Genomic DNA, 17,295 nt, shown 5'->3' with positions numbered 1-17,295 from the left:
TAGAATGTGACAAATATTAAAACCAGAAATAATAAAAATCGACAGTGAAGATTCATTTGAATTAGAATATCCCCGTCGACAAACACGCCGCCCCATACGCGTGAATTATTTCCGGTTTCGACAATTACCGGATCGGCGCCACTGTCGCTATCAAACTAAAATTCCTATAGCTTTATTACAGGTGTAGAAAAAACACTCCTGGGCGTTTGCTAGGATATGACCTCAACTCCTTTTTATTTTATCAAAAGTGGGGGGTGGGGGTTTGTCCGGGCATGGGCTCTTAGCCGGATAAATACGGTAAAATATCTGAATAAAGCTGGAAATTATGTCCCTTTAAATAATTAGGCACCAATGTTTTTGTAAGATATTTACATCTATCAAGGACATTAAGTAAACTGCTTTCCCATTGTTGTTTCAACCCCAAAACTTGTTTGTATTCAAAATTATTTATGACAATGCATAGTCATATTGAAACAAACTGTGATAAAGGGAATAATATTATATAACAAAGGGCAAGGTCACCAGAGTTTAACTATGTTTTAAAATGCGCAGCCTGAAAAGGGGACTATAGTTCCGTATTTGTGTTTCCGTTCGTCCTGTTTCCTTCTTCTCAGAAATTCTGCAGCAGATATCAATGAAACTTGGTAGGTTGATGAACAAGTCTCTGTTGAATATGCACATCATTTTTTTTACAGATCTGAAAATCATAAATGGGTCTTTTTTACATTTTTCATCATAAACTACCTTTTCCAACAACACTGAGAGAACAACTGAGCATGCTCAGAATAAATAATTAGGTTAGATTGTAATGCTAGGGCTTTTAGAAATGGACCACAGTCTGGTTGTTTGGTTTTATGAAAAATTAATGCTGAAATCTTGAAAAAAAGTGGTCAGAAATGTTGTTGTATATTATATCTTTAAACTGTAAACATTGCATTCCATTATAAAGAGCCAATGAAATACCTAGTAACAAAATTGAAGATCAGTGAAAACACTTTGCAGTTTCTGTTTATAAATCTTGGCCAGGCACATTGACACATGTGGTCTAAATATAGCTTCAGTTGTCAGGGGCTAGTGGATAAATGGGTTGTATCCACATATATAGAGTACATATTAATTGCTGTTTGCAGATGTTCCATGTAGTATTTTACAATTAAATGACGGGGACTGTGACATTCATGTCTTGTCTCTATTAGAAGTGCATCTCCAATAGAAGCACATATTTAAACTAAAAATCACATTGGTTGTATACTGAATCATAAAAATATCTCTTATTTCAATCATAGAAAAATATCTGTATTTTACATAAGTGCATGAACTTTGAATAGAGAAAATGTGCTATTTCACTTCTTAGTTTATATCCATAATCTTTAGACACAAAAAACCTGTATTTACCCATTGCATTATATACCACTTGTTTTTTCCCTTGCTAGTAAACCTTGAAAAAACTGCTGGATTCTATTCACACTCTGTGTTTTCACTTTACCTCTAAATAACACTATTTGCTATTTTGTCCATGTCCATTCTTCCAGATTATATATGTTTAAAATTTTAATATTTTTTTTTTTTTTTTTTTGCAGGTTTCAGCAATGAACTTTTTGTTCATATTTTTCATGTTCTTTGCCATACCCATACCATGGTTGCAGGGTGCATTCACAGTGTGTTGTATGATATGGGCGTCTGTCATTCTCCTCACTAAGATGATATACCAATTAAAGCTCATTGATGATCACATCTTTAATACCACGTGCTTTGTAAGTAAATACATGAATTTTGCCAATAATATCTACTGATTTTATGTTGGTCATGGAAGTATATCAAGGTTACTGCAGGCATACTCTTTGTAACTATTTTGATTTCGCTTGGCCTTTGTAATCAGCACAAAATCGTGTAGTAAAATTGTCTATGTGAATATGATATGCATTGTATTGTGCATCTTCAGGCAGATTTTGAATACAATTGCGGTACAGTGTGATGTGATGTGATATATAATGTTACACTGAACTGAAAGTTCTAGAAAAACATTTCAGTGTAAACTAGTAAATAAAAATGCATCAAATAAATCAAGCATTTCTGCCATCCTGCCACCAGATCATGGTCAGACATGAAAACATACATTGAACAAAATAAGTCTTTGATGCATGTCATTTTGTTTTTCAAATCAGATTCAAAATGGCTGACTGGTATCATTCCAAAGCCATATTTTTGGCACGTCTTATCTGGTTCTAATCAAACTTACATGTACATTATTACACTTACATTCATTTTTGTATACAATTGCTCAGAATGTGTCATGTCATGACATCACTTGTTATTTGTGAAATAATATTGTATTTTCACAGAATAACGTAAGTACTGGTCCCTTTCCAACTGATAATGTGACTTATAGTTTATCTAAATGGATAGGATTTGAAAAGACAGATAATATATTTGTGTATACCATAGTAAGTATGAATCATCTATTTATATTCTGTATTAGGCACATTATTCTTGATATCAAATATGTGTGAATTCACTTTCCATTATTTATGTTCGTCCTATGCACCCACAAAAAACCATTCCTCATAGACATTTGGAATATGCATGATTATTGACTTTTCCAAGTGAAACGGGTTGATAATGTTTCTAACGAAGCAATCCGTAATTCTTTGTGATCCCTTTGTTGAGCTGGGCCAAACTTTTGTAGGTAGAGGGTGGGGTATAGTACTAGTACAGGTGTAGTGTTCAGTTGCAAAGAAATAATACTTATTTTCATTTCCAGGGATATATCATCATAATTTTGGTAATAGTGTTTGAAACTGTTGTCAAGTTACATCAGAAACAATACAGATGGGAGAATAACTTGGATACTCCAAAGAGAGGAATACTATTTGATGATATTAACAGACATAATGCAGATACTTCTCTCACCAACATGGCTAAATACTTGATAAACTATTTCTTCTACAAGTTTGGTCTTGAGGTAAGATGAACAACACTAAACACTAAACTGTATCAATACATAGTTTAATCAGTGTCATTGTCAACTTTTGGCACTAGCAACATGATTGTGTACAGTCTCCTCCCTCCTCATATGAAATGTGACAAACCTTTTGGGCAAAAACTAAAAACATAATGACCAAAATGATGATAAAATTTAAGTGACAATTTCACAAAATGTGAAAATATTTATAAATCTGGCAATCAAAGGGTTAAATTGAAAAATCATGTGATGAATGAACACAGTTTTTTCTTTTGCATGGGGGAAGGGGGAAGTATAACTTTTTAGCACATACACTATGTGTATGTTTTCAGAAGAAGAAAAATCTAATAATACAAAAAACAATGCATGAAGGTAACACTGCTTTGTTTTGTGTTAACAGATTTGTTACATCATGACAGTAGTAGCCATCTCTGTGAGATTAGATGTGTACAGTGTTATCTATGCAACATGGTTGGGTATACTCATGTTATTATTAAGAAGAATTACATATCTAGTGTGGCCTGTTTACATGTGCTTCCTAGCTTTACTCTTTCCAATATTATACTTCATGTGCCTTGGTCTACCAGGTGCACTCTGTATTGGTAAGTCACATGTACAGATATTTGTAAATCAATTCACTGGTAGATATATAAGCATACATTTTCACCAGTATTTGACCATATCCACTGGGTTTGAAAATTATTTTTTGAGTACATGTATTTTACACTACATTTTGCATTGCATTAACTTTTACATTCAGTTCTTGGGGGGGGGGCTTGAGTGGGTATTTACCCAAAACATGACTATCGTCTTTTGTACAAAATTGTAGTTAAGCCGCATAACCCATTGGCGTCAACATATTTTGCCAGTTTAGTAGAATATTGAACTTAAGTTCGTTCGTGGACATTCAACCTATTAAATAAGGTCAAAATATTATCACGTTAAAAGTGTTATCTGTACAAAATTATTGATTCAGACATTGATAATCAACTTTTTAGCCCCGCTTTCATCGTAGGTGACAGATAGTATTTTTCAGATTTTAGATAAAGACCCATCATATATATTACTATTTACTATTAAATGTATCTTAAATGTACCCAACCACAATTTTGAGATATGCCCTAAACTATTTACCATAGGAACCAATGGCATATATTCATGGGTGTTTGTCACATTTTTTGTGCGAAAAATAATTCGGTGACCATACATTGTTTTCTTGATTTTATATACCATATGGTAAATATTGAGGAAATCTAGGGAGCTAAATTTCTACATTTTTTTGTGTGTGTACAGGTTATCCATGGTATGGTAAACTGGATTCAAATTTAATGAAATGGCTATATTTACCCAGTTACGTGGATCCGCCCAAATCCACAAAACTTATTGGTATGTATATAATAAACTTTCATATGTACTAAGATGATTGTATCATATTGGCTTTTTTAGCTCCGCTGTTGCCTTTGTCGAGCGGAGCTTATCATATGAGTGATTGTTCTTCGTCGTCGTCCGTGTCAATGTTTTACTTTTTAGCTCCGCTGTCGACTTTGTCGAGCGGAGCTTATCATATGAGTGATTGTCCGTCGTCGTCCGTGTCAATGTTTTACTTTTTCGACTTCTTCTTGAAAACTAAAAGCCTGAATGCTTTGATACTTAATGTATATGTACCTTGGGTAGACTTCTCTCAGATTTGTTCATTTCATGATGATATCTTCAATTCTCTAATTTTGGTGAATATTTTTGTCATTTTTGGTAAAAAGTGATATTTTCGACTTCTTGTTAAAAACCGCAAGTCCAATTACTTTGATATTACATATATAGGTACTACATGTGGACCTCTCTCAGATTTGTTCATTTTGTAATGATATCTTCAATTCTCTAATTTTGGTGAATATTTTTGTCATTTTTGGTAAAAAGTGATATTTTCGACTTCTTGTTAAAAACCGCAAGTCCAATTACTTTGATATTACATATATAGGTACTACATGTGGACCTCTCTCAGATTTGTTCATTTTGTAATGATATCTTTAATTCTCTAATTTTGGTGAATATTTTTGTCATTTTTGGTAAAAAGTGATATTTTCGACTTCTTGTTGAAAACCGCAAGTCCAATTGCTTTGATATTACATATATAGGTACTACATGTGGACCTCTCCCAGATTTGTTCATTTTGTAATGATATCTTCAATTCTCTAATTTTGGTGAATATTTTTATAATTTTTGGTAAAAAGTGATAATTTCAACTTCTTGTTAAAAACCACAAGTCCAATTGCTTTGATATCACATATATAGGTACTACATGTGGACCTCTCTCAGATTTGTTCATTTTGTAATGATATCTTTAATTCTCTAATTTTGGTGAATATTTTTGTCATTTTTGGTAAAAAGTGATATTTTCGACTTCTTGTTGAAAACCGCAAGTCCAATTGCTTTGATATATTATACATATAGGTACTACATGTATACCTCTCTCAGATTTGTTCATTTTCTCATGATATCTTCTGTTCTTTAATTGCCATGTGCATTGCTAACAGCGGAGCTATCTCAGCCGACAGGCTGCTTGTTCGACTTCTTCTTGAAAACTACTAGCCTGAATGCTTTGATACTTTGTGTATATGTACCTAGGGTAGACCTCTCTCAGATTTGTTCATTTCATGATGATATCTTCAATTCTCTAATTTTGGTGAATATATTTTTGTCAATTTTGGTGAAAAGTGATATTTTCAACTTCTTGTTAAAAACCGCAAGTCCAATTGCTTTCATATTACATATATAGGTACTACATGTGGACCTCTCTCAGATTTGTTCATTTTGTAATGATATCTTCAATTCTCTAATTTTGGTGAATATTTTTGTAATTTTTGGTAAAAAGTGATATTTTCAACTTCTTGTTAAAAACCGCAAGTCCAATTGCTTTGATATCACATATATAGGTACTACATGTGGACCTCTCTCAGATTTGTTAATTTCGTGGTGATATCTTCAATTATCTAATTTTGCTGATTATTTTTGGTGAAAAGTGATATTTTTGAATTCTTGTTGAAAACAGCAAGTCCCATTGCTTTGATACTACCGGTATACATATTGTTCATTTTCTAATGATATCTTCTGTTCTCTAATTGAAATGTGCATTACTAACAGTGGAGCTATCTCAGCCTACCGGCTGCTTGTTTTTTATAATTAATGACATTCAGTCTAATTCTGTGTACAGAATAAATTTTGCCTAGTTTTCTCCAGTGAAATAAAAAGTTTGTTTTTATTTTGACAGCTGACTTCTTCCAACTGCTATTTGTCTGTTTGCAATGGCAAGTGTTTCGTGTGGAAAAGAAGATTGGTGATCAGTATGGAGGTGGTGATAATGAAATGGTTGATAGGGAATATCCTGTAGAAGACAATCCAGTGCCAAACTTTATGAACAACAAGTAAGATTTCAACATAACACAGTTTGCATGGTGTATACTGTATCTAATTGGCATTTTTCATTTCATTCAAACCTCATAATTGTGTTTATAATTTCAGGACTTTCTTGGATTTAATCAAGAATGGTTTGTTTAATTACACACTGTGGGTAACTTTAGCTATGGTCTTCTTAGCGGGTACATCATTGGTAAGCATATTCTGTCTCGGCTATCTCGGACTGTGCTTCTTTTTTATGTGGTATGGACAAGACTATCTCCTCAAACCAAGACCAACATTACTCAAAGCGTAAGTTGTTTTGCAAAAAATTAATCTGTATTATTGCCTATTATCATTCTATAGTGTGCATTTACATCATGTGTTTGTTTGCCACTATATGTTTCATTTAATTATTAGACAAGTATCGCATGTTTGCATTACGGGGGGTAGGAACCTTGTAACTGTTCACCTGTTTTTAACCTAAAGTATAGTGAAATACAGCAAGGTATGTACGAAGGTAGTATCAACCTGCGAGTTGCAAAGGAAGATGCATTCTCATACTGCCTGAATGCATACTTTGCGATGTTCTCATGATAACCTTATTACTTTTTTTTACCTGATTGTAGAAATAATTTACTGAGAGAAACTTTTTGCGATATGCAAACATTAGCATTCAGTGACAAGATTCTATTTTTGTCACACACTGCACCCGATGTAAACAAAAGCAAATGTTCAAATGTGACATAAATGTGACACACAAGGATGTTATTCAAATGCATGTGTAACACTTTTGAACATGTGCGTACTGTTATTTTACAGGCGTATGAAATCTATTATTTTTGATGTCAGATGTATTATAAATAATACCTTATATGCCCTTCCACAGCCATTTTAGAATGAAACACCACTTGTCCATATTCATATGTTGTAATCTTACTTGAATTTATTCATATTTATACAGATGGAATGTGATTATGATGTATAACGTTGCTGTGATTTTTGTCAAAGCATGTCTCCAAGTGGTTGCCTGTGTGTATATAGAGAGGTTCTATTCAAACCTATGTTGGTTGATCCAATTATTGAGTCTAGTATGTCTTCATGAAGGCTATAAACCAGGTAAGTAATTACATTGATTGCTTGGAGCCATTTGTGTAATTTGTATAGATAGACAAGTTGTGGAACACTTTGAATAGAAAATCATTTGGAAGACTGATCTGCAGTTATTTTTGCATTATGGCATGCCTTTGAATGTGCATCGAATCTGAAATGAAATTATCCTAATTTGCATGTCATCCTCATATATTTAGTCCCTGCTCAAACGCAGTCTGAAAACAGCGCCTTGTGGATTGACCTCTGTGCGTCCGTGTATGCTCTCGAACCTGTATCTTAGACACACCGATTTCATTCAAACTTTACACATACATCATACATATTATCATACATATGTACATCAATTTGTTTCATGATCTGATTCAAAATGGCCGAATGGCAGCCATTTTTGTAATGAAAATCATCAAAATCAAGCATTTCTTGGCTGTTACAGATGGATTATGTTCAAACTTGGTACATGCATTTGACATTATGGGACTATGATGCACGTCATTTTGTTTTTCAGATAAGATTCAAAATGGCCGACTGCCGGCTATGCCAGTTTTATTGAATGCGATTCTAGAGCCATATCGCTGACATCTTTGACTGATGTTCAAATTTTATCTATTCATTTTACATCATGTCATAGATATACAGATGTATTGGTTTTGACGACTTGATTCAAAATGGCAGACCGGTAGCCATTTTGTTTCAATTAATGCTGTTTCAGTGCAATATCTCTCAATATGGACAAGTACTTGTACTATATTACTATAAACAAAACTATATAATTTAGATTTGATAACTAACAGGGACTGTGCCATGCATGGCTCGTTATATTACTTTTTTTTAGGAATATAATATATTATACAAAAATTCTAACCTCTGGATGAATGAATCTCGTAATTACCCTAATAAGCTGTATTAGAACCGTACTGTTATAATCTGTATTAGAAGCTGCATCCCTTATAGAAGCCGCACCCATTCAATTGAATACCAAACAATCACCATTTTGTCATATGTGTAAATGCTCTAATAGAAGTCACTTCCCCTCTGTTGCATTCTACATCTGTTGCAGCTTCTAATACAGATTTTACTGTAATAAAACAGTCGTTTTTATCTGCTCTTCAACTGGTGTTCCACAGCAGCTCATGCAGAGCCCATAGAAATACATTGTACACTGTTGTGCGTCTTAGCAACACAGAACGTTCTGTGATGTAGCTCTGATAATATGTCTCTATGGGTCCCATATCGAACATCACCTGATGCGACGACTGTAGCACATTCAAATTCACTCATAGAATATATTTTCATCACTGATATAGCTCCACTTTGTTTTATTCAATTAACTCTTATTATTTTGTATTACTTCTACTTATTGTTATTCCGTTGTTGGATTTGCTCATCAGTTATATGTAAGTCACATATATGTCATGTCATAAGGCAAAGCTTTAGTTTATAGAATCTTTAATCTTTTTTCTACAATTAGTTTATACTGATTAGTTTGGTGATAAAATCCATGCATATTTACCAGGTACTTTAATATTTCTCAAAGGCTTCGAACCAATGCAAAATATTACACAAATCTGTTATGTTCTGTGTGTGCTGTATTATTTTGTATCTGTTAGATGTTTATGACAGTCCTGATTGTGAAGTTCCTGTGGATCAAGCTGGTATGAGTTGGGATGGAGTACTGTTTGCCTTTCTACTTCTACAGAAAAGGATATTCACATGTCATTATTTCCAGTATATTGTGGAAGAAGTGAAAGAACAAAATACCATGGCAGCAAGGTGTGTCTAAATTGCAGTATATACACATGCACTTGTATTGAAAAAAATGATACATGTAGCAATCTCAATAGAGACATTATTGTCAGTATAATGTGTGAGTGAAATGAGAACAAAAATGCTGTAGCTACAAGGCTGGTCTTGATTGATGTCTTTGTTTTGATTTTCTGTTTTACAGGGGAGCAGTTCTAATTAATCAGCAACTTGCATATGAAGTGAAGACTAGAAAATCACAGGAAGAGGCAACACTGAGAAAAATTAGACGCAAGTAAGTAAGATTACTTCCTGCTTCATACTTTGTATGAACATGAAACATGGTGTGTTATTGATGCACATAAGTTTTTAGCCCCTGTTCATATATTTAAATGAACCAAAATGATCCAGGTTCGTAGTCTGACACAGGGAGTTATGTTTTGGGAGCCGTTCGTTCGTCATTTCTCAGAGATGCCTGGACAGATTTTTCAAAGTTAGTACAAAGAGAAGCCATAATGGGAGGCGTGTGCACATTGATTTATTTTTAATTTGTTGACCTTTAACTCAGTGGTGGCCAAAAATCAACATTTGGACGTGTCATCAACCGTTTCTTGGACATGCCTTGACCAATTTCATTCAAACTTGACATTGACATCAGTCATGGTGGGTTACTGACACACGTGATTCAATTCAAAATGGCGGACTGGTGGGCATTTTGTTTTTTACAAGTGTTCTGCTTATTTTACAGAGATGATTGTCCAGATTTGTGTTAAATTTGATATAAAGGGTTGAATGTTGTGTTCAGTTATTTTTCGTTTTTATCAAAATTTAGCCAAATGGCAGCCATTTTCGTCAAAAACAAAATAAATCACAAAATTCAAACATTTCATCAACATGCCTTCACTGATTTCAATCAAACTTGGCATTGACATTAGTCATAGTGGGTTACTGATGCACTTCATTTTTTTTTTGCGTGATTCAATTCAAAATAGCCGACTGGTGGCCATTTTTTTTTTTTTTTATGAGTGTTCTGCCCATTTTACAGAGATGATTTTACAGATTGGGTTTAAATTTAGCACAAAGCCAAGATATCATGGGTTAAATGTTGTTGTTTTCAAAGTTGGTACATTACAAGTCATGATACATGTGAATATCACTTTGTTTTATTTTGTTGACCTTCAACTGTCAGCCATTAATTGTCCTAAAAATCAACAATTGGACATGTCATTAACAGTCTGGGGCATGCCTTGACCAATTTCATTCAAACTTAATCGTTATACCTGTTTCATGCACATTTGTAGTTAATATACTAAATACTATTCCAATATTTAAACATAATCAGACTAAGTTTTTCATTGTTTGACAAAGTCACTAAAAACATGATGGGGACTATGTCATTGGTAATGACTTGTTTTTTGCTGCAGCAACCAATTTATCAGGCCTGGCAGTTACTCAGCAGGGTGACTCAATGGTAGAAAATACAGTTTTAGTGGTTTCTGTAGTATGTGTATCACATTCTTTTGGGTTGATGTGTTTACAATGACTTATTGAGAATATATTCTTTTTAATATGCATTATCACTTTATCAGTCTTTTCATTATCTGTTCACAGAATTGAGAGAGTGAAAAAAAAGCAAGCTAAGTTAAGAGGCAAAGATGGCATGGAATTTACAGAACATTTTGCAGGTATGTCTGTTGTTTTTATTTTGTGTTTTGCTGCTAATTCATAAATTAGAAACTAATTGGTATGGACTAGATTAGCACCCAGGTGCTTGCTGGTGTGCATGTGAGTATACAGATTAATATGTACCAATAATATAATAATTTGACTAATACTGTAACATTGCATGACGGTAAGTTAATGTGTGGCTGAACAAGTCAGTATCTATATTACACACACACTAATAATACAGTAAATACTCTAATATAGGCATAATTTTTGAACATCTTGTCTGACACCATCCAGTATTCTGAGTGGTTAATAGTATGACACAGTTTCAGGTCAAGTATGGGAAAAAACATGGTAGATAATGTATCACATCGAGCAACCAAAAACATTCGCCCACGGTGAAAGTTGAATTTTACTTGCCTTTCATAACAAACCAACAAATAGATTTTTGTACATTATTATAATCACAATTGAGTAATAATCAGCATTTGCAACACCTCAAAAACAAGTAACTTATTGACTTGAGCATGACCATTACACTATCGTGATCATTTGCTACTAAAACAATGCATTCATGCATTCTTTTAGACTTTACTTTTGTTATACCAACAGAATTAAAACCAATGCATAATAAGATTGCTGAGTTATCATGTGGAAATGCCAATATTTTTTATGTTGACTGTAAGCTTTCAACAGTTTGTGACACTCTTCCCTAATGCCTAAATTAGTGTATTTATGGTGGATAGGAGCCCAATACTTTATCTACACAATATTTATAATCACTCACACTTACACTCAAAACACTTTTAAATATTCTATTACGCCTTTTCTTCTGTGCTATTGTATATTCTTTGCAAAGAAAACATTTTTACCTTGCCCATATCATCAAAGATGGAAGGGAAAGGTATATTAAGGGAAAATTGTCTGTTGTCGTTGTTGTCGGTGTCATCATTAATAATTCTTATTGTGTGCACAATTTCTATTTCTATTCCAAATTTGTTCAAACTTGGTCACCTAATTCATCAGTATAAAATCTTCTCTAAGTATGAACCACAATTGTCCTGTGTGAAAATATCATGCAAAAATTAAGAAAATCTGATAAAATATTTGACAGTTTCTACTTGACTGATCACTGGTGATACACTTTCACTGGGAATATGCATTGTTGTATGTGTTCATTTATTTTGTAATACTAGACTGGGTTTTAATGCCAACTCATGGAGAGATTTGTTACACAGTCAGATACACATTTGCAAAACTACCAATAAAATTTTAACAGAAAACAAGATATCAGATAATCGATATAAGCACTTCTATGAATTGGGTGCCAAACGTTTGATCAAAATCTGAAATCAATAGACAATCTGTTTAGTAGTCAAAGTTATCAAAACAAAAACAATCCAAAAATACATAAAAAGTAAAACTTTGCATCCACATTTTGAAAGGAAAATTGTACTCAAAATTATGTATTCTGTATTTGACAAACAGTTCATTCGACAAAACATTTTTTTGTTGAAGTATATAAATCAAAATTCACAGAAATTTGTTTCAGCTATTAGAACAGAATTATAGAGCTTTTATAAAACTAACTACAAAACGCAGTGTTTGAAGATGTAGATTCTCAGGAGGCAAAAGTACTGTTGACTTCTCTTTCCACTGGACGCTAACTAACTAATTAGTTGATTTGCATACAAAGCAGAGCTTGTAACGTGTTTTTTAGGCACCAATGTTTTTGTAAGATATTTACATCAATCAAGGATGTTTGGTAGAATGCTTTTCCACAGCTGTTTCAACCCCAAAACTTGTTTGTATTCAAAATTAATTATGACAATGCATATTTATATTGAAACAAACTATGATAAAGGGAATTATATTATATAACAAAGGGCAAGGTTACCAGAGTTCAACTATGTTTGTACATCAGTTCTTCAAGGAAAATGCTGTATGCAATATTGTTTCTTCACTATTCTATGTTATTTATTTCTTATTTGTATTCAAGTATGTCATGAATTCATACATCAGACATTCATCTCAACGTGTCTTTCTTTTTTATTTCCTGTGATTTCTTTTTACTGTGCATTTCTGTCAGCTTTATTCAAATACTTCATGCAGCATTTAGTTTCACACCCTTTTTGGTGAACTGGTTCAGTGACAGGGTCAAGCATTTTTAGTAAAAGTTACAAAATATTTTTTTTTATTTTAAACTAACAGAATTTGTTATTAACTAGCTGTGGGATGTGATTGTTAAACACATTTTCTCAAAGAACCAGTAAAGTGTGTTATGTGATCAGATCATATTTGAAATTCTGAGACACTTCATTGAGTCCAGTTTACCACTAGTACATCGCTATTCCCATTCTATCCCTTCTCTTTCCTGGAAATCACAATACTAAAACACATTGCATGTAAAAACATTAAAACACATCAAATCAGACTGTAAATTGTTGGTGGTGGTATTTTATAATAGAAGAAAGCGAATTCTTCCTCGGGGGAAGAAGAAAGAAAAGTAAGTAAATTCTTGTTAGGTGCTTTTCGCTTTCCTTTTTTTTTCTTCATTTCATCATGAAATACAATACGTTTCTCTCCTTGCTTTTTCATAAACACAATGCTGCTTTAATAATTGAGTATTTTATGATAACGAACTTTTACATGAATTTTTAATTACTCAATTTTTCTGTATTGGAAGTTTTTATACATATAATACATTTTCTATTTATTATGTGCAGTTCTACTATGTGATCATTGTTTATTACTCTCAAAATATGAAATTCAATGGTTTTTACTGAGATCTATTTTGAGTGTTATCATGATGCTGATCAATTCTTTATTTTGTCTTTCTACTTGGTGTACTAAAATGTGAACAACAAATATTAAAATAATTGACCAAGTCTTGTGTTCTTTGTATTCACTCAGCAATCAGAGGTGGTGATAAGTATCTCTGGGAAGATGAGAGTGATGAGGATATGAGCGATTATGATTCTTCTGAGGACGAAGATGGAGATAGTAAAACACCAAAGAAAGCTGGTCCCATAGAGGTAATCAGTAATAGTAAAATAATGCACAAATATTAGTGATTGACTGTGTATGAGTGACACATCACCTGCTGAAAGCCTCCATGAATAGCCAAAATAAATGGTGTCAATAGACAGTGTGTTAAATTAATGTGAACTGAATGTAATACTGAAATATATGTCACATTGTGTAATTAGATAGTGCATGGCTGTACCTCATAAAGTGTCTAATTACACTTATCTTCTTGTTCATTCATTATATTATTTTATTTTTTACTATATAGTTGGCATATTCTGCTATAACTGAGGGAACCAAGAAAACTATTAAGAAAGAGAGAGCGATAAAGAGATCGCTATCTCAAGTTGATGAAAGTGATGGTAAAATGAGACGCAGAACTGTAGCTGGATTGCCAACGACTGAAGATGAGGGTATGTTCAATATGAGTCATCTCATGGTTGAATTTTTGAAACTGGGTAGTCTCTTCCCATGCCACGTGATTACAAGACATTATTGGTCATTATTTAAAATAATTGTTGTTACTCATACCTGTCACTTCTCTAACCACACATGTTATGATCGTGATTATTAGCAATTCTGCTAAGAGATATCTATATGTTGCATACAAGTTGCACATTCACTGTGTTCTAAGAACAGATGAATAGTGTCCCAAGATTTCACCCGTCCTGTTTTATGGATTCTCCACTTTCCCCACATCAACTTGTACCTATCATTTTAATGTATTTATTTTCTAGCTCTATTTCTATATTACGGTATAATATTTATTTGGGAAACTTTCAGTTTTAATTATTTATCATATTTTTGTTTACCATACTTTCATATGAAGTCTCTTGTATTTAATAACCTATTTATCTGAAAGATAACCTTACATCTCCAGGTAATTCCTACTGGAGATTACAACACAACATACCAGTGACAATTTCTACAAAACATGACATCTGATATTCAATCACAGATGACTTTGACGATACTGAATTTTAATGATTACTATACCATGTAACCATGTTTTTATGAACTTCTATTGAAGCAATGAGTGTGCCTGTGCAAGTGTTGGATTGGCAGAGTTTCAAATTAAAAAACAAAACAATAACAAGTAATTATTTAATAGTCTGTTTTCTCTGTTGAGTGTTTTTGTTTCAAAGCACATTTGGCAATTTAATGAAATAAATAAATAATCAGTCAAGGGGCCAAGGTGTGTCAATGGAACGTAAAAATAATGATAATAAATTTTATATGCATTCTTAGAAATAGTTTCATTAGTTGACGACAATAAAATATTCATAGACCATAGAAAGGCTTGGCTTAACAAAGAGAATCATGTTGTAGACCAACTGAGTATTTAAAGTTCAACTCTCTGCGATGTCACAGGGTCATTATTATGCACAGGTTACACACAATAACACCCATGCGCAGATTGCTTATGCTCTTACATACATTTTATTTAGTATACATTATATATCTCTCTAGAGGTTACATTTATTTTCCCATAGAAATTTTGGTATATTATTGCTCTATAGCTATGTTTGCATGAATCTTTCTATTATGACTTTTAGTATATTCTTCCATTTTTATTCTGCTCTTATCTTTTTTCCTTTTCCCATACTTTCATCTTGTTTCATATATTCTATGTAATTAATGTTTTCATAATGCATGTACATATAGATTATTTCAGACATGATGACTTTCCTGTTTTTACAGAACCATTTACCATATCAACTCCTGGGAGTCCATCTTCCCCATCTTCTCCCAAATCACCCAAATCACCCAAATCATTTCCCACATCTTCCATCCCACAAACTCCAGAGGAAGGCGACACCACCGATGGTGCAGGGCCTTCAAAATCCGAAATGAAAGAAGCTCTTTTAGAAGAAGAAGATGAGGAAGAAGAAAATGATGAAACTGAGCAGCCTAAAGAGCAGCATACTGGTAAGATAGATGTTGCAGATTTAACAAGTAACTTAGCAACGGATTGTTTGACTAGCTGTATTCAGCAGTGGACAAGAACATACTGCCAAAATACATGGCAGGTTTTATGACATAGGCATAGGATTGTACATTGCTTTGTTCTGTGTACATGTGTTGTTTCTATCCAATTTGCATTATAATATTGCAGTGAATTACATGTACCATATTTGTTCTTAGTGCATGCACTTATGTAAATTACCGAAGTGATTCTAAAGTCAAAATATATAATATTTTAATGGTTTATAGCACTTCTATTGGAGATGCGCTTGTATATAGAGCAAATGTGGTATCAATAAATAAATAATTAATAATTTCTCTCAAATACATATAGTTGTGTTTTAATATCTGTACTACTACATAAGCTTTGAAAGTTTCATTTATGCATGATTGTAGATGAAGTGGGAGCAAGCTATACTATTACTATTACTATTAGGGGTGCAACAGTTTTTCTGTACTGATACTTGTTTATTGTTGTTTCTCTCTTTAGATACTCTCTGGGATAAATTCTGTAATACAATTACTGTTGGCTTGATGATATTTTTACGAAGTCTTGATGCGGTTATTACATTTTTCAACAGAGCATCTGCTAATTATCGCTATGTCGCATATAAACTTAAGGTTTACAGAGCAGAACTGCGTAAAGCTGATATGGTGAGTATCAGTATATTAGCTGTGTAATAGATACTGTTCTGCCATGATATGAAGAATTGTAGCAGTTGTGATGGTTATATTCGGGCTGCCAGTTTGCAAGATGGCTAGCAACTTTTCAAAAAACTTCAGCATAAGCCATGGTAGACTTGATAGCACAATTTGATTGGCAGGCATGCTGTCTACAGCTCACTATTTCATAGGTATGGTCTACATGATGTATAATGTACTACCGAGTAGATTTGATTCCAGTCTCTAGATACTGCACTTCTGCAACTTGTGGAATACATACAATAAAATATTGCATACTTTCAAAGTATTGTAAGTAGCTGGTTTGAAGTCGCCTAACTTGCATCTTTGTATCTTTTTAAAAAAAAAAACACTTTGCCCCTTGTCTTGTATGATAATGAAATGATCTGAAGGTTTGTCAATAAACTGTATTGTCAACTGACTGTCTGAATAACTGAGAACCACTGTAATATATTAATGCTCAATTATTGTGCTTTATGTGTACTTGTAACAATTTAATGCTGAAAATAGTGGGATCCATTCAGGCATACGTGCTATGCCCTCTGGTGGAAAATTTCCTTTAACTCACTACTTGTTGGGGATCAGTATACTTATAAAATATCTAAATATTTATTTCTGTAAAGTATGATGTCATTCTAGTACATAGAATATTATAAAACACATTTTATTTTAATTACAAATTATCCTTATAGCTTTTCAAAGAGAATGAAATCAATGAAGTGTTAGTTTATAAATAAATAAACGCTGCT

At 33.0% G+C, this 17,295-nt stretch overlaps 1 protein-coding gene across 2 annotated transcripts in view; it reads left to right on the top strand.

The window, feature by feature from the left end:
- The window catches only part of LOC100372622 (piezo-type mechanosensitive ion channel component 2-like), a 79,614-nt gene that overhangs the window by 40,045 nt on the left and 22,274 nt on the right, over positions 1-17,295 (top strand). The window contains exons 16-31 of one of the 2 annotated variants that reach the window (XM_085500319.1): positions 1,581-1,754; positions 2,343-2,444; positions 2,762-2,962; positions 3,363-3,564; positions 4,256-4,348; positions 6,228-6,381; positions 6,479-6,664; positions 7,317-7,471; positions 9,073-9,235; positions 9,411-9,500; positions 10,817-10,890; positions 13,341-13,379; positions 13,787-13,908; positions 14,169-14,313; positions 15,602-15,829; positions 16,356-16,519. In XM_085500319.1, coding sequence (XP_085356445.1) covers positions 1,581-1,754; positions 2,343-2,444; positions 2,762-2,962; positions 3,363-3,564; positions 4,256-4,348; positions 6,228-6,381; positions 6,479-6,664; positions 7,317-7,471; positions 9,073-9,235; positions 9,411-9,500; positions 10,817-10,890; positions 13,341-13,379; positions 13,787-13,908; positions 14,169-14,313; positions 15,602-15,829; positions 16,356-16,519 — 2,292 coding nt within the window. The remainder of the gene's footprint in view (positions 1-1,580; positions 1,755-2,342; positions 2,445-2,761; positions 2,963-3,362; positions 3,565-4,255; positions 4,349-6,227; positions 6,382-6,478; positions 6,665-7,316; positions 7,472-9,072; positions 9,236-9,410; positions 9,501-10,816; positions 10,891-13,340; positions 13,380-13,786; positions 13,909-14,168; positions 14,314-15,601; positions 15,830-16,355; positions 16,520-17,295) is intronic. The other variant, XM_085500321.1, reaches the window with a different exon arrangement.

The sequence above is a fragment of the Saccoglossus kowalevskii genome, chromosome 6 (assembly GCF_978046115.1).
Source record: "Saccoglossus kowalevskii chromosome 6, keSacKowa6.1, whole genome shotgun sequence".
Lineage (NCBI taxonomy): Eukaryota > Metazoa > Hemichordata > Enteropneusta > Harrimaniidae > Saccoglossus > Saccoglossus kowalevskii.
The sequence above is the reverse complement of the archived record's forward strand: the minus strand, read 5'-3'. Positions and strand labels throughout refer to the sequence as shown.